Below are 17,532 nucleotides of genomic sequence, written 5' to 3' on the forward strand. Positions count from 1 at the left end.
ATTGGCTCCAACTACTGTGTTCTTCCCACTATAGAAGGCTGAGGAACAAAAAGAGAAACCCTAATTTTTTTCCCTTCGAGAAAGAGGGGATACCCACCCCAGTTAACTTACCCATACATGATTTTTTTCCTATGCAGAAACAGATGGCTAGCTTGAAAGAACACAGCAGGACTTAACTGCCTGCTGTTTACCAGCATCAGAGGGCCCATCAAGAACCTGAAAGGCTTTGGGGGATAAGAGATTATGCTAATATAAACTCTGGTTATTATTATGGTTGCTTAAAAAGAAAATGTAAACTGTTTGGGGTAATAAAAATAATACTTAGCATTTCAAATAGCTCTCTTGGAATTCTCCAGGTGCTTTAAAGTACAGATATATTCAATAACCCAGATGACATTCAGAGCTCACCAAATAAGGCTGATCAATGGGCTAAAATTCAAGGGATGATTGTTCTCAGGAGGCCAACCAAGCCAGGAGTTGGAAAGGATGGGCAGCTAGCTAGGTTATCTCTCTCTTGGTTCTCTTCTCATGTGCCCAACCTCCAGTGAAAAGTGAGCATCCTTCCCCACTCCCAAGAAGTGCCTTGCCTGAATGAAAGCAAAATAACTGCAGTTTTTTCCTTCTTCTTACCATGCTAACCATCCCCACCAAGTAGAAAAATTAAGACCTTTGGGGACTCAAGTTTACAGAGACTGTTGTTTTGCAAAAAAGCTGATAAGTCTTTGAACTTTCCCTTGAGGAAACTAGATGGTACAGTAGATAGTGCTAGGACTGACATTAGAAAGATCTGTATCCAAATGCTGCCTTGCACACTCATGAGCTAACATTTAGGTAGTATTTAGCTAGCTGTGTGACCCTGGAAAGTCATTTAAACTTTTTGAGATTCAGTTGCCTCATTTGTAAAATGCCAATAATTAATAGCACCTACCTCACAAGACTGTCTTGAGAAACAAAAGAATTATATAACATAGATAATTGTTCAGTCATGTCCGACTCTTCATGATCCCATTTGGAGTTTTGTTTTTTGTTTGTTTAGCAAAGATACTAGAATGATTTGCCATTTCCTTCTCCAGTTCATTTTACAGGTGAAAAAATGGAGGCAAAGAGAGTTCAGTGACTTGGCCAGGTAAGTGTCTGAGATGAGATTTAAACACAGGAAGATAAATCTTCTTGACTCCAGGCTTGATGATCTATCCACTGTGCCACCTTGTTGCCCTAACACAGGTAAAGGTCTTTGCAAATAACAAAGCCCCATATAAACACTAGCTACAGTCATTATTATTTGGACTTGAGATCTTAATACCAGATATTTCTTTCGCTGTCCAAATACAAATGTTAGCTGACATGTTTCATACTGAACTCCAATTTCCCTCATGGCAAACCCAGTTTCTTACTAACAGCACCTCAACTAAACTTTTCCAGAACAGAACCTGAAGACTCCAGAAATTCAATTCCTATCTTTTTTTAAATGAATGGGATGTTCTGCTCTGGCCTGAAATATCAGCTGTATAAGAATTACATGGCATGATATCTTCTGGGAAGTCTTGTAAAGGGATTGTGGTCAAGAACCAGATGAGTGCTGGTAAATGTTCAGCAGCCAGCTCTCTGTGGAAATAAATGTACCCATCACACACTTTCAGGTTCAATCTGCATCATTAATATTTTCTTCATCACTTTCTTAAGTCTGAACAATGATCAAAACAATAAACCAGATCCCTATTTTAACAGTAAGGTGGTGAGACCCTGCTAGAGATAGGTCCAGCACACCACTAACCCATTACGGAACAAACATACTAGATATATTCAGGCTTGATATCAGAAGAAACTTTCCAGGCAATCCAAGCTATATCTTGAAACAAAGACTGGTTGGTCACATGTCTCATGACTTAAGCCTCCTTCCCAGTTGAGGTTGGTCAAGGATAACCACTGAGGTCCCTTCCAACTCTGTGATTCTGTGACTGAAGGTGAGGGCAAAGATTATTTCCAAGACTAAGGGCTCTGCAAGATTAAGGGCATATGCAAACATACATGCAAAGAAATGTCCATATCCTGAAGCCCAGAAACCAGAGACGCCTCTGAAGTCTATAAGAATCTAAGCAGTGATTCCCGAAGTGGACGCCACTGCCCCCTGGAGGGTGCTGCAGCGATCCACGGAGGCAGTGATGGCCACGGGTGCATTTATCTTTCCTATTAATTGCTATTAAAAAATTTTTTAAATTAATTTCCAGGGGGCTAAGTAATATTTTTTCTGGAAAGGGGGTGGTAGGCCAAAAAAGTTTGGGAACCACTGATCTAGTGACCTCTGGGCCTATGAGAAGGCAATGCTAATGGAACCCAGGGATCAAAAGGTTCTACCAACCCAGAAAGACTTTAAATATGGGCTGGTCATCAGAGAGGATCCACCTAGCTAATTCAAAGCAACTCATCACCCAAAGGTGGGCCACCATGTTTTTGTCCACAGCAACTCATAAATACCACCTAGTAACGCAAAAAAGGGTTGTGATCAGTGATGACAAAGGGTTGTAATCAGTGATGACAAAGGGAGTGCAGATATCAGTAAAATCACAGAACTATAAAGTATTAAAGCAAGAATCTCCCAAAAGTAAAGAGCTAGGGGGCAGCTGGGTAGCTCAGTGGATTGAGAGTCAGGCCTAGAGACAGGAGGTCCTAAGTTCAAATCCGGCCTCAGACACTTCCCAGCTATGTGACCCTGGCAAGTCACTTGACCCCCATTGCCCACCCTTACCACTCTTCCACCTAGGAGCCAATACACAGAAGTTAAGGGTTTAAAAAAAATTAAAAATAAAAAAAGTAAAGAGCTAGCAAAACCTAATGGGATGGTTTACTACGAGATGCAGCCACTGTGCTTCTCATGTGGCTCAGTGTTTTACAATGAAGATTATTATGCTACCTGACATTTATAAAAATGCTTTGTAAATGCTATCTCATGTGATCCTCCCATTAACTCTGTAAGACAAGGGCTGCCATATCCCCAAGAGGAAACAGGGGCTCAGAGGGTTAAATTACTTGTCTATGGTCATGAAGCTAATAAGTTTCTGAGACAAGAACTAAACCCAACTCTTCCTTAGTCCAGTTTCTAAAATCCAAGCTATTCAACTATTATTTGGTCCTTGGGCTTTTACCACCAGCCTAAGCAGGGCAACGAAAAAACCTCAGTTCTGATGGCCCCATTTCAAACGAGTCAGGGGCAGCTGCCAACAGATAAGCTACTGGGTCTAGAGTCAGGAAAATTTGAGTTCAAATGTGACCTCAGACCTTACTAGCTGTGTGACTTTGAATATGTCTATCTGCCTCAGTTTCCTCAACTATAAAAATGGAGATAAAAATAGCACTTACCTCACAGGGTTATGTGAGAATCAAATGAGATAATATATTTAAAGCACTTAGTGGAGGCAAGCCCATTAGGTAATAGACACTTAATAAATGCATGTTCTCCTTTCCCTTCCTCCCAAATATTTCTATTCAGAGGAACCAGAGGAACCACTCCTTTGCCCTCAATGACAACAAAGCAAACCAAAAATCCATCAAATGCACTTGTACAATCATTATGTAACACTATAATTTGCATTTTTGGCCAAATGAGAAAAGATAACAGCATTGACATATAATGGAACTTTTCTTCTGCTTTCTGCCCCCCTCCTTTTGACATTTGTTAACATTTCCCCAAATGAATGAAATAAGAAGGCATCTGCATAACACAACAGAAAGAGCACTAGATTTTGAGTTAAAAGACCTGGGTTTGAATTCCAGCACTGTACTTAGTACATGTGTGACTTTGGACAAGTTGTTTAACTTCTCTAAAGGATAGAGTTCCTCATCTGTAAAAATTAATGGGTTTGGACTAAAGTCCCTTCTAAGACAGCTAGATGACACAGAAGAGTGTGCCCATGCTGAAGTCAGGAATTCTCAACTTCATAAATTCAAATCTAGTCTCAGTTACGTGACTCTGGGCAAATCACTTAGCCCTCACTGCCTAGCCCTTACCACTCTTCTGCCTTGGAACCAATACATAGTGTTGATTCTAAGGCAGAAGGTAAGGGTTATTTTACATTTTTTTTAATAAAAAATAAAAACAGAAGAAAACCAAATAAAGAGGCTCCTTGTCTTCTGAGCATTTATACACCTAATCAAGATGATTTCAAGGGAAAAGGAACCTTTCCAGTATCTGCCCCCCCCTCCTTAAATACTAACTAAACTCATTCATGTGCCCAGATGCCAACCTAGATGGAGCAGTGATAGATTCATCAATCAATCAATCAACAAGTATCTATTGAGCCCCTGCTATGAACCAGACACTATTAGGCCCTAGGACTACAAAGAAGAAAATAAAACATTCTCTGCTTTCAAAGACCAATTGGAATTGTCTAGAAATCGTAGTAACCAAAGGCTAGAGAACATGGCAGGTTTAAACACTTTCTAATGCCTTTTCCTCAGCTTCCCAAAGCAACTAAGTAAAGGAAGATTTCTTGTCTGTTATCTCTGAGTTACATAAAAGACATTTGGGATATACACAAATAATGCTACTGTTTGTCATTTATTTTTTTATGTCACAAAAAAGATTTTGAAATAGAATTTCCTTCTCTTATGGTGTGTTTAGGTTGTTTTGGTTTTTAACCCTTATCTTCTGTCTTGGAATTAATACTGTACATTGTTTTCAAGGCAGAAGAGCAGTAAGAGCTAGGCGATCGGATCACATAGCTAGAAAGTAGCCAAGGTCGCATTTGAACCCAACACCTGAGGTCTCCAGGCTTGGCTCTCTATCCACTGTGCCAGCTGCCCCTCTCAAGATTTTTAAGGAATAGTTAACAATGATCATTCCAAGTTGGTTTAGGTAGATTGCCTGTAGACAGGAAGATAGAACAGATAACTTCTTTGGGTTCCTGCCACCAAAATCTAATCGATTTTCTCCCACAAAACAAAAACAATGCTGAGAGGCTCAATGTATGATTTTTTGGAAATGGCTTAGGCCTTACTATCACCCAGAAACTTCATCAGAAAAAATGTCTTTTTTATCATAGCATCATCATAAAGAACTGTCTCTTGCTGTCATGGAAAAAATACTGCCAGGGGGTTGCTGCTCTAATTTAAAAAAAAAAAAAAACAGTTTTCAGAGATCTCCAAAACAGCATAAGAATGAAAAAGAAAAAGGAAATGTTGGTGAGAATAAAATAATATAGAGAATTGCCATTTTTGAATAATGCTAAGTAAAGAAAAAAACAGTGTTCACTGACACCCAACTCTGGAACCAACATTCAGTTCCTTATTCCAGCCATGGTAACATCTGAAAGGGCAGAGCATTTTACTATATCCACCTCAGAGATGGCAAGGAGCAGTGTACATGGCCTCAGAATGTACCCAGAAATATCCTTCTGTTCCTGGGATCCCGAAGGGAAAAAAACACCAAATCTCCAAAGAATAATTGTAAAGAAAAGGTTGTTCAGGAAGGTGGAGAAAAACACCCACATAATCTATACAATTAGTTCAGTGAATCTAGTCAGATCAATAGAGTACTATTTTATCTCAAAATCACTTCAAGTTATAACAGGCCACTTTATCAAAGGATCACAAAATCCCAGAATTGAAAAGGATTTCAGATCATCTGGTCCCACCCAACATGAAACACAAATCCCCACACTCTAATGCCCCTGTCAAACTAGGCTCAGCTGGAAGACTTCCCTTTCAGAATAATCGATTCCATACTGAGATGACTCTCCTTGTTAGGAAGTTCCTCCTTCTATACTAGGTTGAAAACATGCCTGCCTATAGGTTTGCCCTGGGGAGCCAAGCAGAACGAATGCAATCTCTCTCCTTCACCAAGGATTAGTTAACACAGTCCCTTGTGCCCTACGTAAGCTAGGCATGTGAAAACATTAGCAGACCCTGAGATCTGTGATGTCCATACGGCTGAGGGTCCACTGAGGTCTAAGTTGATGAATTACATGAAATTCTCTACCCCTAGCAAACTCTGGTAGGGTGGGAGTGGAGGTAGAACGGAGAGAACCTCATATGCACAGAACATGCACAGATGTACCTGGTAAGGTAAGTCGGCCATCCTTAAATAAGTTTCCATTTTCAAACAGAAAGGAGACAAACTGGGGACACCATTGTTTGGCCTTGAGAACTGATGCAAAATAATAGCATCTTTGGAGTCAACCTCTTGCTCTTTCCTGTCAAAACCAGAACAGAAATAAAAAAACAACAACAATAGAACACGTGTTATACATTCAGCAAACTGAGTGCATGAGAAAGAAACTACTAAGGCACAGCTCTCTAAAGAGATAGCAGATCTATTTTATTCCTCCAGTCTTGACTGACTCTAAAGCACTTAACTTACAGAAAGGAAGCTTAGCCAATAAATCAGAAAAGATCAGGAAACTTTGCAAGTTCTCACTAATAGGCAGTGATTTTAGGGCTTAGGGAAAAAAAGGTTCAAACTTCTTAGCATAAGTGGATATGGATGTTATGATGAAAGGGAAGAGTATGATGATTATCTTTACATATAGTACTTTTAGTATTTGTAAAATGGTTTATATATATATATCATCTCATGTAAGCCTCACACCAGACCTGTAAGGTAAGAATGACAGAAAATGTGTAAAACTCATCTTAACAAGTGAAGAAATCTGAGTTCTGAAAAGTGGTTAAGTGACTTGGTCATGATCATCATACAGTTACTATCAAAAGTCAAGATTTAAACCCAGGTCTCTGTGTCTCCAAATCAGGTACTCTAATACCAGGCTGTCTCTCCTCAGAGATAAATATGCCTTATGAGTTTTTCCATAATAAATCCATTTCATCTTCTATGGATTGTTTCTTCTGTCAAAGCCAAGTTAGATTGGACTGAAATATTCAATTCATTATTGATCATCTATAAAAACACATCATATAGTAGGCAGTTAGGTCACTCAATGGATAGAAAGTCAGGCTCAGAGACAGGATATCCTGGGTTCAAATCTGACCTCAGACACTTTCTAGCTGTTTGAACCTTAACCCCCTTTGCCTAGCCCTTACCACTCTTCTGCCTTGGAACCAATGCACAGTATTGATTCTAAGACAGAAGGAATGGGTTAAAAAAATAAACACACATACACATTATACATGGAGACCAAGAATTAAGTTATTTCTGGTTATGCCACCAGAATTGCCTTCAGGGAACTAGCTCAACTTAGTGATTTAGTACCTTCAAGATCTGTCCTCTCATCTTCCCTTTGCTCCCAATATCAGCTGCTTTAGCAATGTTCCTATTCCCAAAGTCCTGGTATCTGTCTTTTCTCCTCATCCCAGGAAACCTATCACCACCCTTTCCTTCCATTATGTCTCATTCCCACCCTCTGGTCTCATTTTGTTTTTCATCTTTGGCTACCCTCTTTTGGAAAGTAGCAAACTGCTCATTAATATCTGTGAAGCACTGGCTACTGATCACGAGAGAGAAGACATCTTACCCTAAGTATTCCAGTCTCTCATAAAAATCCCCTTCAGATCCTTCACTGCTCCATTCATTTCAGAAACTGAATTGAATTGCCGTCAATTTTTTCCAATCCAAACAATGGAACTTACTGATTTGGAGTTTTTCTTTGAATGTCTCCTAACTCTGGTTTATTTATTTGTTACCCTGATTTGGGGTAGTATGAGTCAATAAACCCCTTGGCACTCTCCTTAAGCTGAGTACTTAAAAACAGCAACAGACCCCAAGATCAACTATGGTCATCTGGTTAAAAGTGGGCCATAGACCTTTGAGGTTCCATTATTCATTAAGCATGTGCTTGACATGTTTGATAAGTGAAATGGAATAAATGCTCTGCCGCTACTCTGGAAGTGAGTCCTAACCTTGCCAAGGACTGGCTGTGTGACCTTAGGAAAATTATTTGACCACTTCAGATCTCAGTTTCCTCATCTGTAATCAGCTCAACGTTTATAAATATATACTTACGATGGTTGTTAGAAGACTCACAGAGCATTACAGTTGGAAGGGACCTCAGAGATCGTCTACTCTACCTCCCTCATTTAATAGATTGGGAGCCAGAAAGGAAAGATGGTTGGCCTGATGTCACATATTTAATTAGTGGCAAGAATAAGAATGGGACAGGTAGTGTGGTATAGAGGATAGAGAGCCAGGCCTGGAGACAGGAAGGCTCATCTTCCCAAGTTCAAATCCAGCCTCAGACACTTACTAGCTGTGTGACCAGTGGCAAGTCACTTCACCCTGTTTGCCTCAGTTTTCTTATCTGTCAAATGAATTGGAGAAGGAAATGGCAAATTGCTCAAATACCTTTGCCAAGAAAAGGTCAAAAAGGGTCAGATGACTGAGAAAAAACAACTGAACAACAACAGACAAGCCAAGAATAGCACTCAGGCCTACTGCCTCCCAGGCCTATGCTCTTTTCACTAAGCTCTGTTCTTCAAGATAATGCAAGCAAAGGCTTGCTTTGTAACCTTAAGGTGCTATATAAAACCAACAAATCCAATAAACATTTACTAAGTGTCCTGCACAAAAACATAAATAATGGGAGAATTATTTGTTATTATATCTACTCAAAGGCATTTCCTTCTTCCTTATTAGGCTTCATCTATATTCAAAATTATTCCATTTAAAGTAAATGTAAGTTTTTTTTTTAATTTATAACAATAGTCACTAAGAGCACTGATATAGAAGGAAGAGGATTATAGTTTCAAAATGTTTGCATTTTCAAAATGTTTGACACATTAATGGCCACAAAACTGAATTTAAGAAGTGAAATATGTTGCATACTCAGCTTTACTGGTTAAAAGAATGGAAATAAGTTTTTCTTTCTGGAAATCATAATGTTTTCATTGAGATGAGAATGTTTTATAGACTAAAATACTAGCAAAGAAAGAGTTTGAATAGGCTCTGTTTACAAAGCACAAAGAAAAGTGGGGGGCAATTATCTAGTTACCTAGTATAGTGAAAGCTGGACACCAATTGGGGTACCTTTAATTAAGCATGAAATAGAAGTGAAAGTCCTTTAAGAAGCATGTATCCTCCATATAAAGATTGCACCTAATGTTGCATGTTAGATACATACTAGTTAGTAAATGCTTGTGATTGATTGATTGGATTCACATAAATTTTTTCTATAATTTATTGATAGGTGACACAGAGGACCAAAGACTGAACTTGGAATCAGAAAGACCTGAGTTCAAATCCCATCTCAAACCTATATCAGCTAAGTGACTCTAGGTAAGTAATTCAACCTCAATTTCCTCAGCTGTCATATGGGTATGATAATAATAATAGCATCTACTTAACGGGGTTGTTGTGAGGAAGGTTAAGCATTTTACAAACTTTAAAGCACTATGTAAATTCTAGTTGTTATTTTTTATTAGTAGGTAATTCATATTTTTTGCCTCTTTTGCTGATAGCTGAAACTGTATATAGTTGTATTTCCAAAGTTTAGCCTAAACCTAGCTTAACTAAAGTGGCATCGTTTGACTTTGATATCACTCTATTTTCCTTTTAATACATTCCTTCTCCTTTTCAGGTACTTTTTGCCAGATACCCAATGAAGGCAGTATGGTACCAGAGAAAAAGTACAGGTTCTAGAAATGGAGGACATAGGTTTGTATCCTGCCTTTAGTATCTGTCTGACCTAGAGCAGGTCACTTAACCTGCCTAAGCCTCAATTTTCCCATTTGTAAAATGAGGGTGGGGAAAGAGACTAGATAGCCTGTGGGGTCATTTCCAGCTCCAGATCTAGGCTACTCGGGGACATTAGGTACCCCACTTGGTTCTATCTTTTGGGGGTAGCATCCTATTATCTGAACTTTTCCTTTCATAGTTCTCCCATCAAAACTTCCTTCAAGAACCTACTACCACTTGGGTATCATATTTGATCACAGAAGACATTTCCAGAACTATAATGCCTTATCCCTAAGGATTCAGGGAATATTTGTTTACCAGTGAAGAAGAGATATTAGAAATACAAGAGAATTTCTCTAAGGCCAGTTCTGACCACCAAGATATATTTCAAGGTTATTTCTGGAATATAATAATATTCTGAGGCATCATCTACAACATATAAATGACATGGAGAACTGAAATAAAAGCCAGGGGTGTTTGAAAGGAAGGGAAAGGAGAGAAGGAAGGAAGGGAGGGAGAGAAGGAAGGAAGGGAGGGAGAAAAGAAAGGAAGGGAGAGAGAAGGAAGGAAGGGAGAGAGAGAAGGAAGGAAGGGAGAGAGAGAAGGAAGGAAGGGAGAGAGAGAAGGAAGGAAACCTTATGGTCTGATATATAACTAAGATAAAATTGGATCTCTGCTTCAATTTCTTATTTCTCCCTACATTAAAATCCTACCCTAATGACTAATGGTGGCCTAGATTTGCAAAAGGATAGGCCAGAAAGGTGGAACTCCCTTCTAAGCTGAGTGGTTCCAGTGATGGTCTACATGTGTTCCATTCATGGGCCTGCCACATTAATGTGTAGAGAAGGATGGCCAACAAGTGATAAAATCCTTTCCCCAAAACAACTAATGAAAACCATCTCTAAAAGCATGGAAGACTTGTAATTTGCATGAGTGGAAGGATTCCTCAGATGGATAGATCATTGAAGTCCTTAAGTATATGAATTACTTAAATCATTCTAATGAATTAGCTTCAGATCTCTATTTTATTTTGCCTTGGTCAATGCCTGAAACATCATTTCTTGGGTGAGCAAAAAAGTAGGCACAAACATAACCCATGGTGCTAAGATCTAAATAGCTCAAAGCAGGAAACTCTGCAAATGTGGAAATAATGGTTTAAAATCCAAATCCTTTCCTTATAACTATTCTGTATAAGATTCCTGTTATGCAGATCTAAAAATGAAGAATACAAACATACAATAAAACATCATAGCACATTCTCTTCCTCAAAAGTGAGTGTTTCAGGTTTTGTTTTCTATAAAGATTATTTATAGGATTTCTGAAAGGGGAATGAGGAATTGGGAAATATAGGTGGTATAAAAACAAAAGATCAATAAAAAAGTTTTAAAGGTCATTAGAGAGCCTCTGTTGACACTGTATTGTGGAAGACTTCCCCCGCTGAAGAAAAAATATATATGTATATGATTCTCTTTATTAGACGTTTGCCAAAAGACACTTTAGTCCGTTGAAGATGCTTTAGAGAAAACTGGCCAACGTAAATCTTGGTTCCAGTGACCTTTCAGCAATGTAAAGAAGGTTTAAATACAGTACAATTTCCATCACGACACGATGCACCTAATCCACGAACTGCCCCCGCAGGACACCCGCCCCCACATCCTCACTCAAGATAAACACCTTCCTTTCCAGTTGGCTCCACCAGCAGTTAGCTGAAGCCACCATTTTCTGAGATGTTCACATCTATCCTTGTAAACAAACTGCAGCAGAGTCTACTACCATTTCTAGCACTTCCAGGTCTCCTGGGACAGGCACACACACACACACACACACACACACACACACACACACACACACACACACACATCTTTGTGGTGCCCTTACTCTCAGATGTTCTCAGTGCTCGCAAGGTTATTCAATTGCAAGTTGAAGCTGCCAGTTCCAGTAGCCAGCCCCACATGGGGGTGAGTAGGAAACAAGGACGCTGCCCAGTTCTTTCTGCAGACAGCTCTAAACAGGTTAATACTGCATTATTTTCCCAGGCTGCCCAAACACATCTGCTCAAGCTTAAAAACAGCCCTTCACATCCCGTACTACAACGGGAGCTGCTGAATTTGCAATTACAACCTCTCAGAAATTGAAGGAGGGGCCCGATGCTACAAGAGGTAGGTTAAACTGAGAATACTCAAGGCTCAGATTCCAATACAGCCTTACAATCAAGTGCGGCAACCTGTTCTCAAATCCATTGGCCTAATCCTATTCCCCAAAACTAGGTCAATCTATATTTTAAGTAAAATTAAAAACCCAGTGCCCCGCTATTATCTTTCCTCAGAACCACTGCCCTGGGCTATTTCTGCTTAACACCAGTAAGGATTTGGGTAGGTGGTCGTCTTCTTAGTTCTTTCGACCGCCCAACCTCCAAGAAACTCAAAAATTGCACACAGCTCCAGGTGACCCCGGAGACATCCTAGGGGGACGACTGCCAAGAGTGCGAGCATTTCTGTGACCTGGCCTGGCTTTGGGAGGAGAAGAGGGGCCGGGACGGACTCAACTCTCACCTGTTAGGGCAGCGCGCCCCACCACCCCATGTCAATACCCCCCCGGACTGCTGCAGCTGCAGCAACAACAGCAACAGCAGCAGCAGCAACAACAACAACAGCAGTAGCACAGCCACCGCAGCCTGCTCAGAGGCCCTCTGCCAATCTCCCAGGGCTTGCAGTCTCTCCGTCTCACCTAATGGCCAGGAGCTCGTGGAGCAGGTACGCCGCTGCAGCCAGCAGGGCTCCCCCAGTCAAGTACAGGGTTTTCTTCCACCAGGAATCCGAACCCAACCCTGCCATGATCCCTCCGTAATCCTGCAAAGGGAAAGCGATGATGTCCCCATAAAAGGTATAGGGCTCCTCGGATCCGGCCCACAAGCCGAAGGAGATGCTCTGGTTCCGGCTCAAATCCACCACACACGACCTGGACGAGGCAAAGCCAATCCCCCAGTGCATGCTGCGAGGCTGGCGCCCGGCGGCCTTCGGCTGGCCAGGGCGGTGTGCATGGGACAAGGAGGAGGAGGAGGAGGAGGAGGAGGCGATGGAGGAGGGCTCGGAGCCGAGGCGTCTGGAGCGTGAGCGAGCTCAGCGAGCAACTGGCGCGGAGAGAAGTGGAGGAGCTGAAGGAGAAAAAGGAGGAGGAGGAAGAAGAAGAGGAGGGGAAATAACAGCTGGAGCAGCAGCGGCAGCAGCAACAGAACCTGGCTGGGGTTTCTCGGCCTCCCTCTGTAGCAGCCGAAGATGCAGCCACCCCCGGCTCATACTCCGGCTGCTTCTCTTGGCCTTTCTTTGTGCCCAGAGGAGCCTGGGTGATGTCATTGCTCCTCAGGGCAGGAAAAGACGGGGAAGAAAATCACCTTCCTACCTGCCCCACCCCCACCCCCTCATTTCTCAAGTCCCTCCTCTTCTTCTTCCTCCCGCTCCAAACACCTCGGACCCAGACCGGGGAACCATTGGTCCGGCGGAGTCTAAATCTGGAGCTGAGCCCCTACGGCCCCAACAGTCCCATACATGGATTCTGCGCCTCTACGCGGCGCTAGCAGCGCGGCACGCCCGAAAAAAAGATCTCTCTGGACTAGGGGGGCTGGGGCAGGCTGGGAAGTCCGCCTGACAATGAAAGAGCTTCATCTCCGCATCCTCCTAGGTCGGAAGCGAGAATAAGCAAGAATCTTGCTAGGTCCCTCCACCCTCTCCAACCCTCGCTCCTCATCCTCCTCCCATGCCCTGGCTTTTTTTCTTCGGTGTTTGGGAAAGGTCACAAGCAGAGGGCACAACTCACCTCAAGCTAAGAGGGTACATGCGGATTAGCAGACCAGAGTTGCTGGAGCTGGGGAAGGGGGCAGGGCTGGGAGGGGAGGACCCGGATTGATGTCTGGAATCAGATTAATTACCCTCTAAGAACAGTTTAATGTTTGAACTGAAGAGAAAGTCAGTCGACTAACATTTTTTTATGTGCGGGACGATTGAGAGAGAGAGACAGAGAGAAAGAGAGCGCAACCTTAGACCTGTTCTGAGCACTTAAAAATAAATACTAAAAGTTGAAAAGTTAGTCCTTCTTATATATTGCCTCCTTTGAGATATTTGGCAGAGATCCATACCCCATATCTTTTGGTTTAGAAAAATCTCAGAATTTAAAGTTGCGAGGAAAACCAACAGTTTTTGTGTGTATAAAACACCGTGCCGGGATTGATGAAGAGCAAAGATAGAAAGTTTTCAGTGAGGCAAGGCGGGCAATAAAAGAACAAACAGAAAGAAGTATAATACACAATAAAGCAATGATACCCAGACAGAGGGCATGAGGAAATAGAGAAGCAACCCTCCATGGAGACAGAAAGACCTGAGTTCAAGTCCTTACGCTTTCTCATCTTAGATGTGTTAACCAGGGGCAAGTCACTTTAACCTCTCAATGACCAAGTCAATTTTAAAACTATAAAGCCACAGAGAAGGTGCTGATCTTTAATTGATAGAGGGAAATTCCACAATGGGAGTTCCCCATTCCAATGAAATCAGAGTTGTTACTAAGATAGGAAGTAAAGGTTACCAAAAAAAAAAAAATTTTTTTTAACATATAGATAAGTACAGTGCAAAACAAAATGTTACATGAAGTTTCTGGAGGTCATTACAGGCTAGGTGGGTTGGCACCAGATTGCAGATGCCATTCAAAAGACAAACAAAGGAATATGAGATTTATGAGATCACGGATTTGGACTAGATTTGGAGCTCAGAGGTCATCAAATCTAGCCTGAATGATGATAAAACTTGGAGGAGGAGACCTTGGAAGTAGAAAGAATGTGCCCACATCACACAATGCAGGTAATAGGACATGGTGCCACCCAGCTCCTCAGATGCTAGATCCAATTCCATGTTGACACTATAGACATGAGTTAGAATGAATTCCAGTAAACAGCCATTGATGATTTTTTAAAGCAGAGAAATGGCATGATCAGACCCAAGTATAAGAAAGATTTTTCTGGCAACATCATAAAGAATGAATTGGGGGGGGGGGAGGGCAGCTGGGTAGCTCAGTGGATTGAGAGCCAGGCCTAGAGACAGGACGTCCTAGGTTCAAATCCGGCCTCAGACACTTCCCAGCTGTGTGACCCTGGGCAAGTCACTTGACCCCCATTGCCTACCCTTACCAATCTTCCACCTATAAGTCAATACACAGAAGTTAAGGGTTTAAAATTTAAAAAAAAAAAAAAAAAAAAAAAAAAAAAAAAGAATGAATTAGGGAGGGCCAGCTAGGTAGCACAGTGGATATATAGCATCAAGCCTGGAGTCAGGAAGACCTAGGTTCAAATCTGACCTCAATTCAAATCGTGCCCTAGTTATATGACCCAGGACAAGTCAATTAACTGTGTTTGCCTAGCCCTTGCCTTTCTGTCTTAGAAGTGTACTAAGAAAGAAATTAAGGGTTTAGGGTGAGTGTGGGGAGAATGCATTAGAGAAAGAATTGGAGTAAGAAGGTTATTTCAATATTCCAAAGAGATGGGAACAGAAATTTATGTTATGATGATGGCAGTGGAAATTGGCTAGAATCTTACACTGTTATAGGTTTTGTAAAGCACTTTCCTCACAATTCTTTAAAAAAGAGATTTCAGTTATTATTAATCTCATTTTATAAGAGAGAAGAGGAAGGCTTTGAAAGATTAGGTAAACTGCCTATCCCTACACAAAAAGTAAATCTCTGAGATAGATTGGCTTTAAATTAGGAACTCCTGACTCCAAGAATTCTATCCCCTATATTAAGCTGCTTCTGGACAGGTGGTACATTTGAGATGTGGCTGATGTGTAATTCACAGGACATGACAACTACTTGGATATTAGAAATAAGAAAAGAGATTCAGAGTTAACTCCCAGATTATTCACCCTTCGTAAATTGGGGTGCCACAAACAGAATTGGGAAATTGAAAGATCAGACAAAGATAAGACAAAGGGGAATAAATTTGATTTTAGATATACCATCAGGACAGGTATAGTTGTTTTGTAGGTAACTATAGACAGTGAAGTAATCATCCAAGTCATTTATTAAATGCCTACTATGTGTCAGGCCCTGGCTAAGCACTAAGAATACAAAGGAAAGCAAAAGGTTAAAAAAAAAAATCTACAATCCTCACTGTCAAGGAACTTACAGTCTAATGGATGTGGGTCTGAAGTTCCAAAAAATGTTTGGAATTGTAGATGTAGATTTGGAACTCATCATCCTGGAGACAGTAGTTGAAGCCATGGCAGTGAATAAAATTGCCAAGGGAAAGCAAGCAGAGAGAGAGAAGAGGACCATGGAAAGTCCCAAGTGGAAGATACATATTAAGGGTCAGAAAAAGGATAATAGACAGTGAGGAATATGGAAGAATAAAAAGAGAGAAAGGAGAACCAGAAAAGCACAATAGTGTCTTCAAGGCCCAAAGAATTGAGAGTGACTGGTGGAGTTAATCAATAGTGTTCAAAACTGCAGAAGGGTTCGTCCTAGTTAGCCTTGAAAAAGGGCCACTGGCTTTCAAAATTAAGAGAATACTGGGGGCAGCTGAGTAGCTCAGTGGATTGAGAGCCAGGCCTAGAGACAGGAAGTCCTAGGTTCAAATCTGGCTTCAGACACTTCTCAGCTATGTGACCCTGGGCAAGTCATTTAACCCCATTGCCTAGCCCCTACCACTCTTCTGCCTAGGAACCAATACACAGTATTGATTTCAAGATGGAAGGTAAGGGTTTTTTAAAAAAAGGAGAAAGAACATTGATGATCTTAGAGAAAACAGTTTCATTTCAGTGGTGGGAGCAGAAATCTGATGACAAGGTCTTGAAAGAATAGGTAGTAGGGGGCAGCTGGGTAGCTCAGTGGATTGAGAGCTTCAATTCCAGCCTCAGACACTTCCCAGCTGTGTGACCCTGGGCAAGTCACTTGACCCCCATTGCCTACCCTTACCATTCTTCCACCTATGAGTCAATGCACAGAAGTCAAGGGTTTAAAATAAAAAAAGAAAAAAAAAAAGAAAAAAGAATAGGTAGTAGATAGTATTTGACCAAAAAGTATTGTATTCTTTTGGGAATAAACTCATCAAAAATGTATTAATTAAAATTATTCTAAGGCAAGGATTTTTCTGTACATGGAGAAAAATGTCTAAACTGACAAGGGTTTCCTCAGATCCTCCAACATTTCATTTTTAAATCACAATTTATAAGATTCTTTAACAAAGAATATTTCAGTCAAACCTGAACAACGGTCCAGAGTAACAACTGACTTAACATCTTGTTTCATCAAACAGAACAATAGTCACCTCACTTTTCACAAACTTATTAGAGAATCATTTTCCTGAAACCATTCGATCAATCTTTGACCATTCCCTTGAAGAATTTTCTTTTCCATTAGATTGAGGTACTTCTATTAACTGAAAAATCAAATGTTTTTCCTTTTGTCCTCTAATTTCTAAGGATAGGCAATGACCTGTATTTCCTATTCTAACCAAGGTTAACAACTTCAGTCCATTTTCCTAGACGTGCTTTTGTTCTTAAACTTTTATATACTTCCCTAAAAAATAAGTAGTCAGGAAAAGTAAAAAATGATTCACTAAAGGGCCTTGTTTCCTAAGTTGGATTTGAGCATTCCTTTCTTTGGGAAGCTAAGTAGTTTTGTGGATAGAGCAATTGGTGGACTTGAAATTAGCCAAATCTGAGTTGAAATCCAGCCTCAGACCCTGGGCAAATTACTTAACCTCAGTTTCCTTACCATTAAGCTGGGATAATAGGGGGGAGGCAGCTGAGTGGCTCAGTGGATTGAAAGCCAGTCCTAGAGAGGGAGGTCCTAGGTTCAAATCTGGCCTCAGACACTTCCTAGCCATGAGACTCTGGGCAAGTCACTTAACTCCTATCACCTAGTCCTTACCA

At 41.0% G+C, this 17,532-nt stretch overlaps 1 protein-coding gene across 1 annotated transcript in view; it reads right to left on the reverse strand.

Moving 5' to 3' along the window:
• The window catches only part of FAXC (failed axon connections homolog, metaxin like GST domain containing), a 62,949-nt gene extending 50,340 nt beyond the window's left edge, over positions 1-12,609 (reverse strand). The window contains exons 1-2 of the mRNA XM_044675858.1: positions 12,347-12,609; positions 6,053-6,188 (exon numbers count right to left, since the gene is read on the reverse strand). Coding sequence (XP_044531793.1) covers positions 6,053-6,188; positions 12,347-12,609 — 399 coding nt within the window. The remainder of the gene's footprint in view (positions 1-6,052; positions 6,189-12,346) is intronic.
• Positions 12,610-17,532: the final 4,923 nt, after the last annotated feature.

The sequence above is a fragment of the Gracilinanus agilis genome, chromosome 4, assembly GCF_016433145.1.
Source record: "Gracilinanus agilis isolate LMUSP501 chromosome 4, AgileGrace, whole genome shotgun sequence".
Lineage (NCBI taxonomy): Eukaryota > Metazoa > Chordata > Mammalia > Didelphimorphia > Didelphidae > Gracilinanus > Gracilinanus agilis.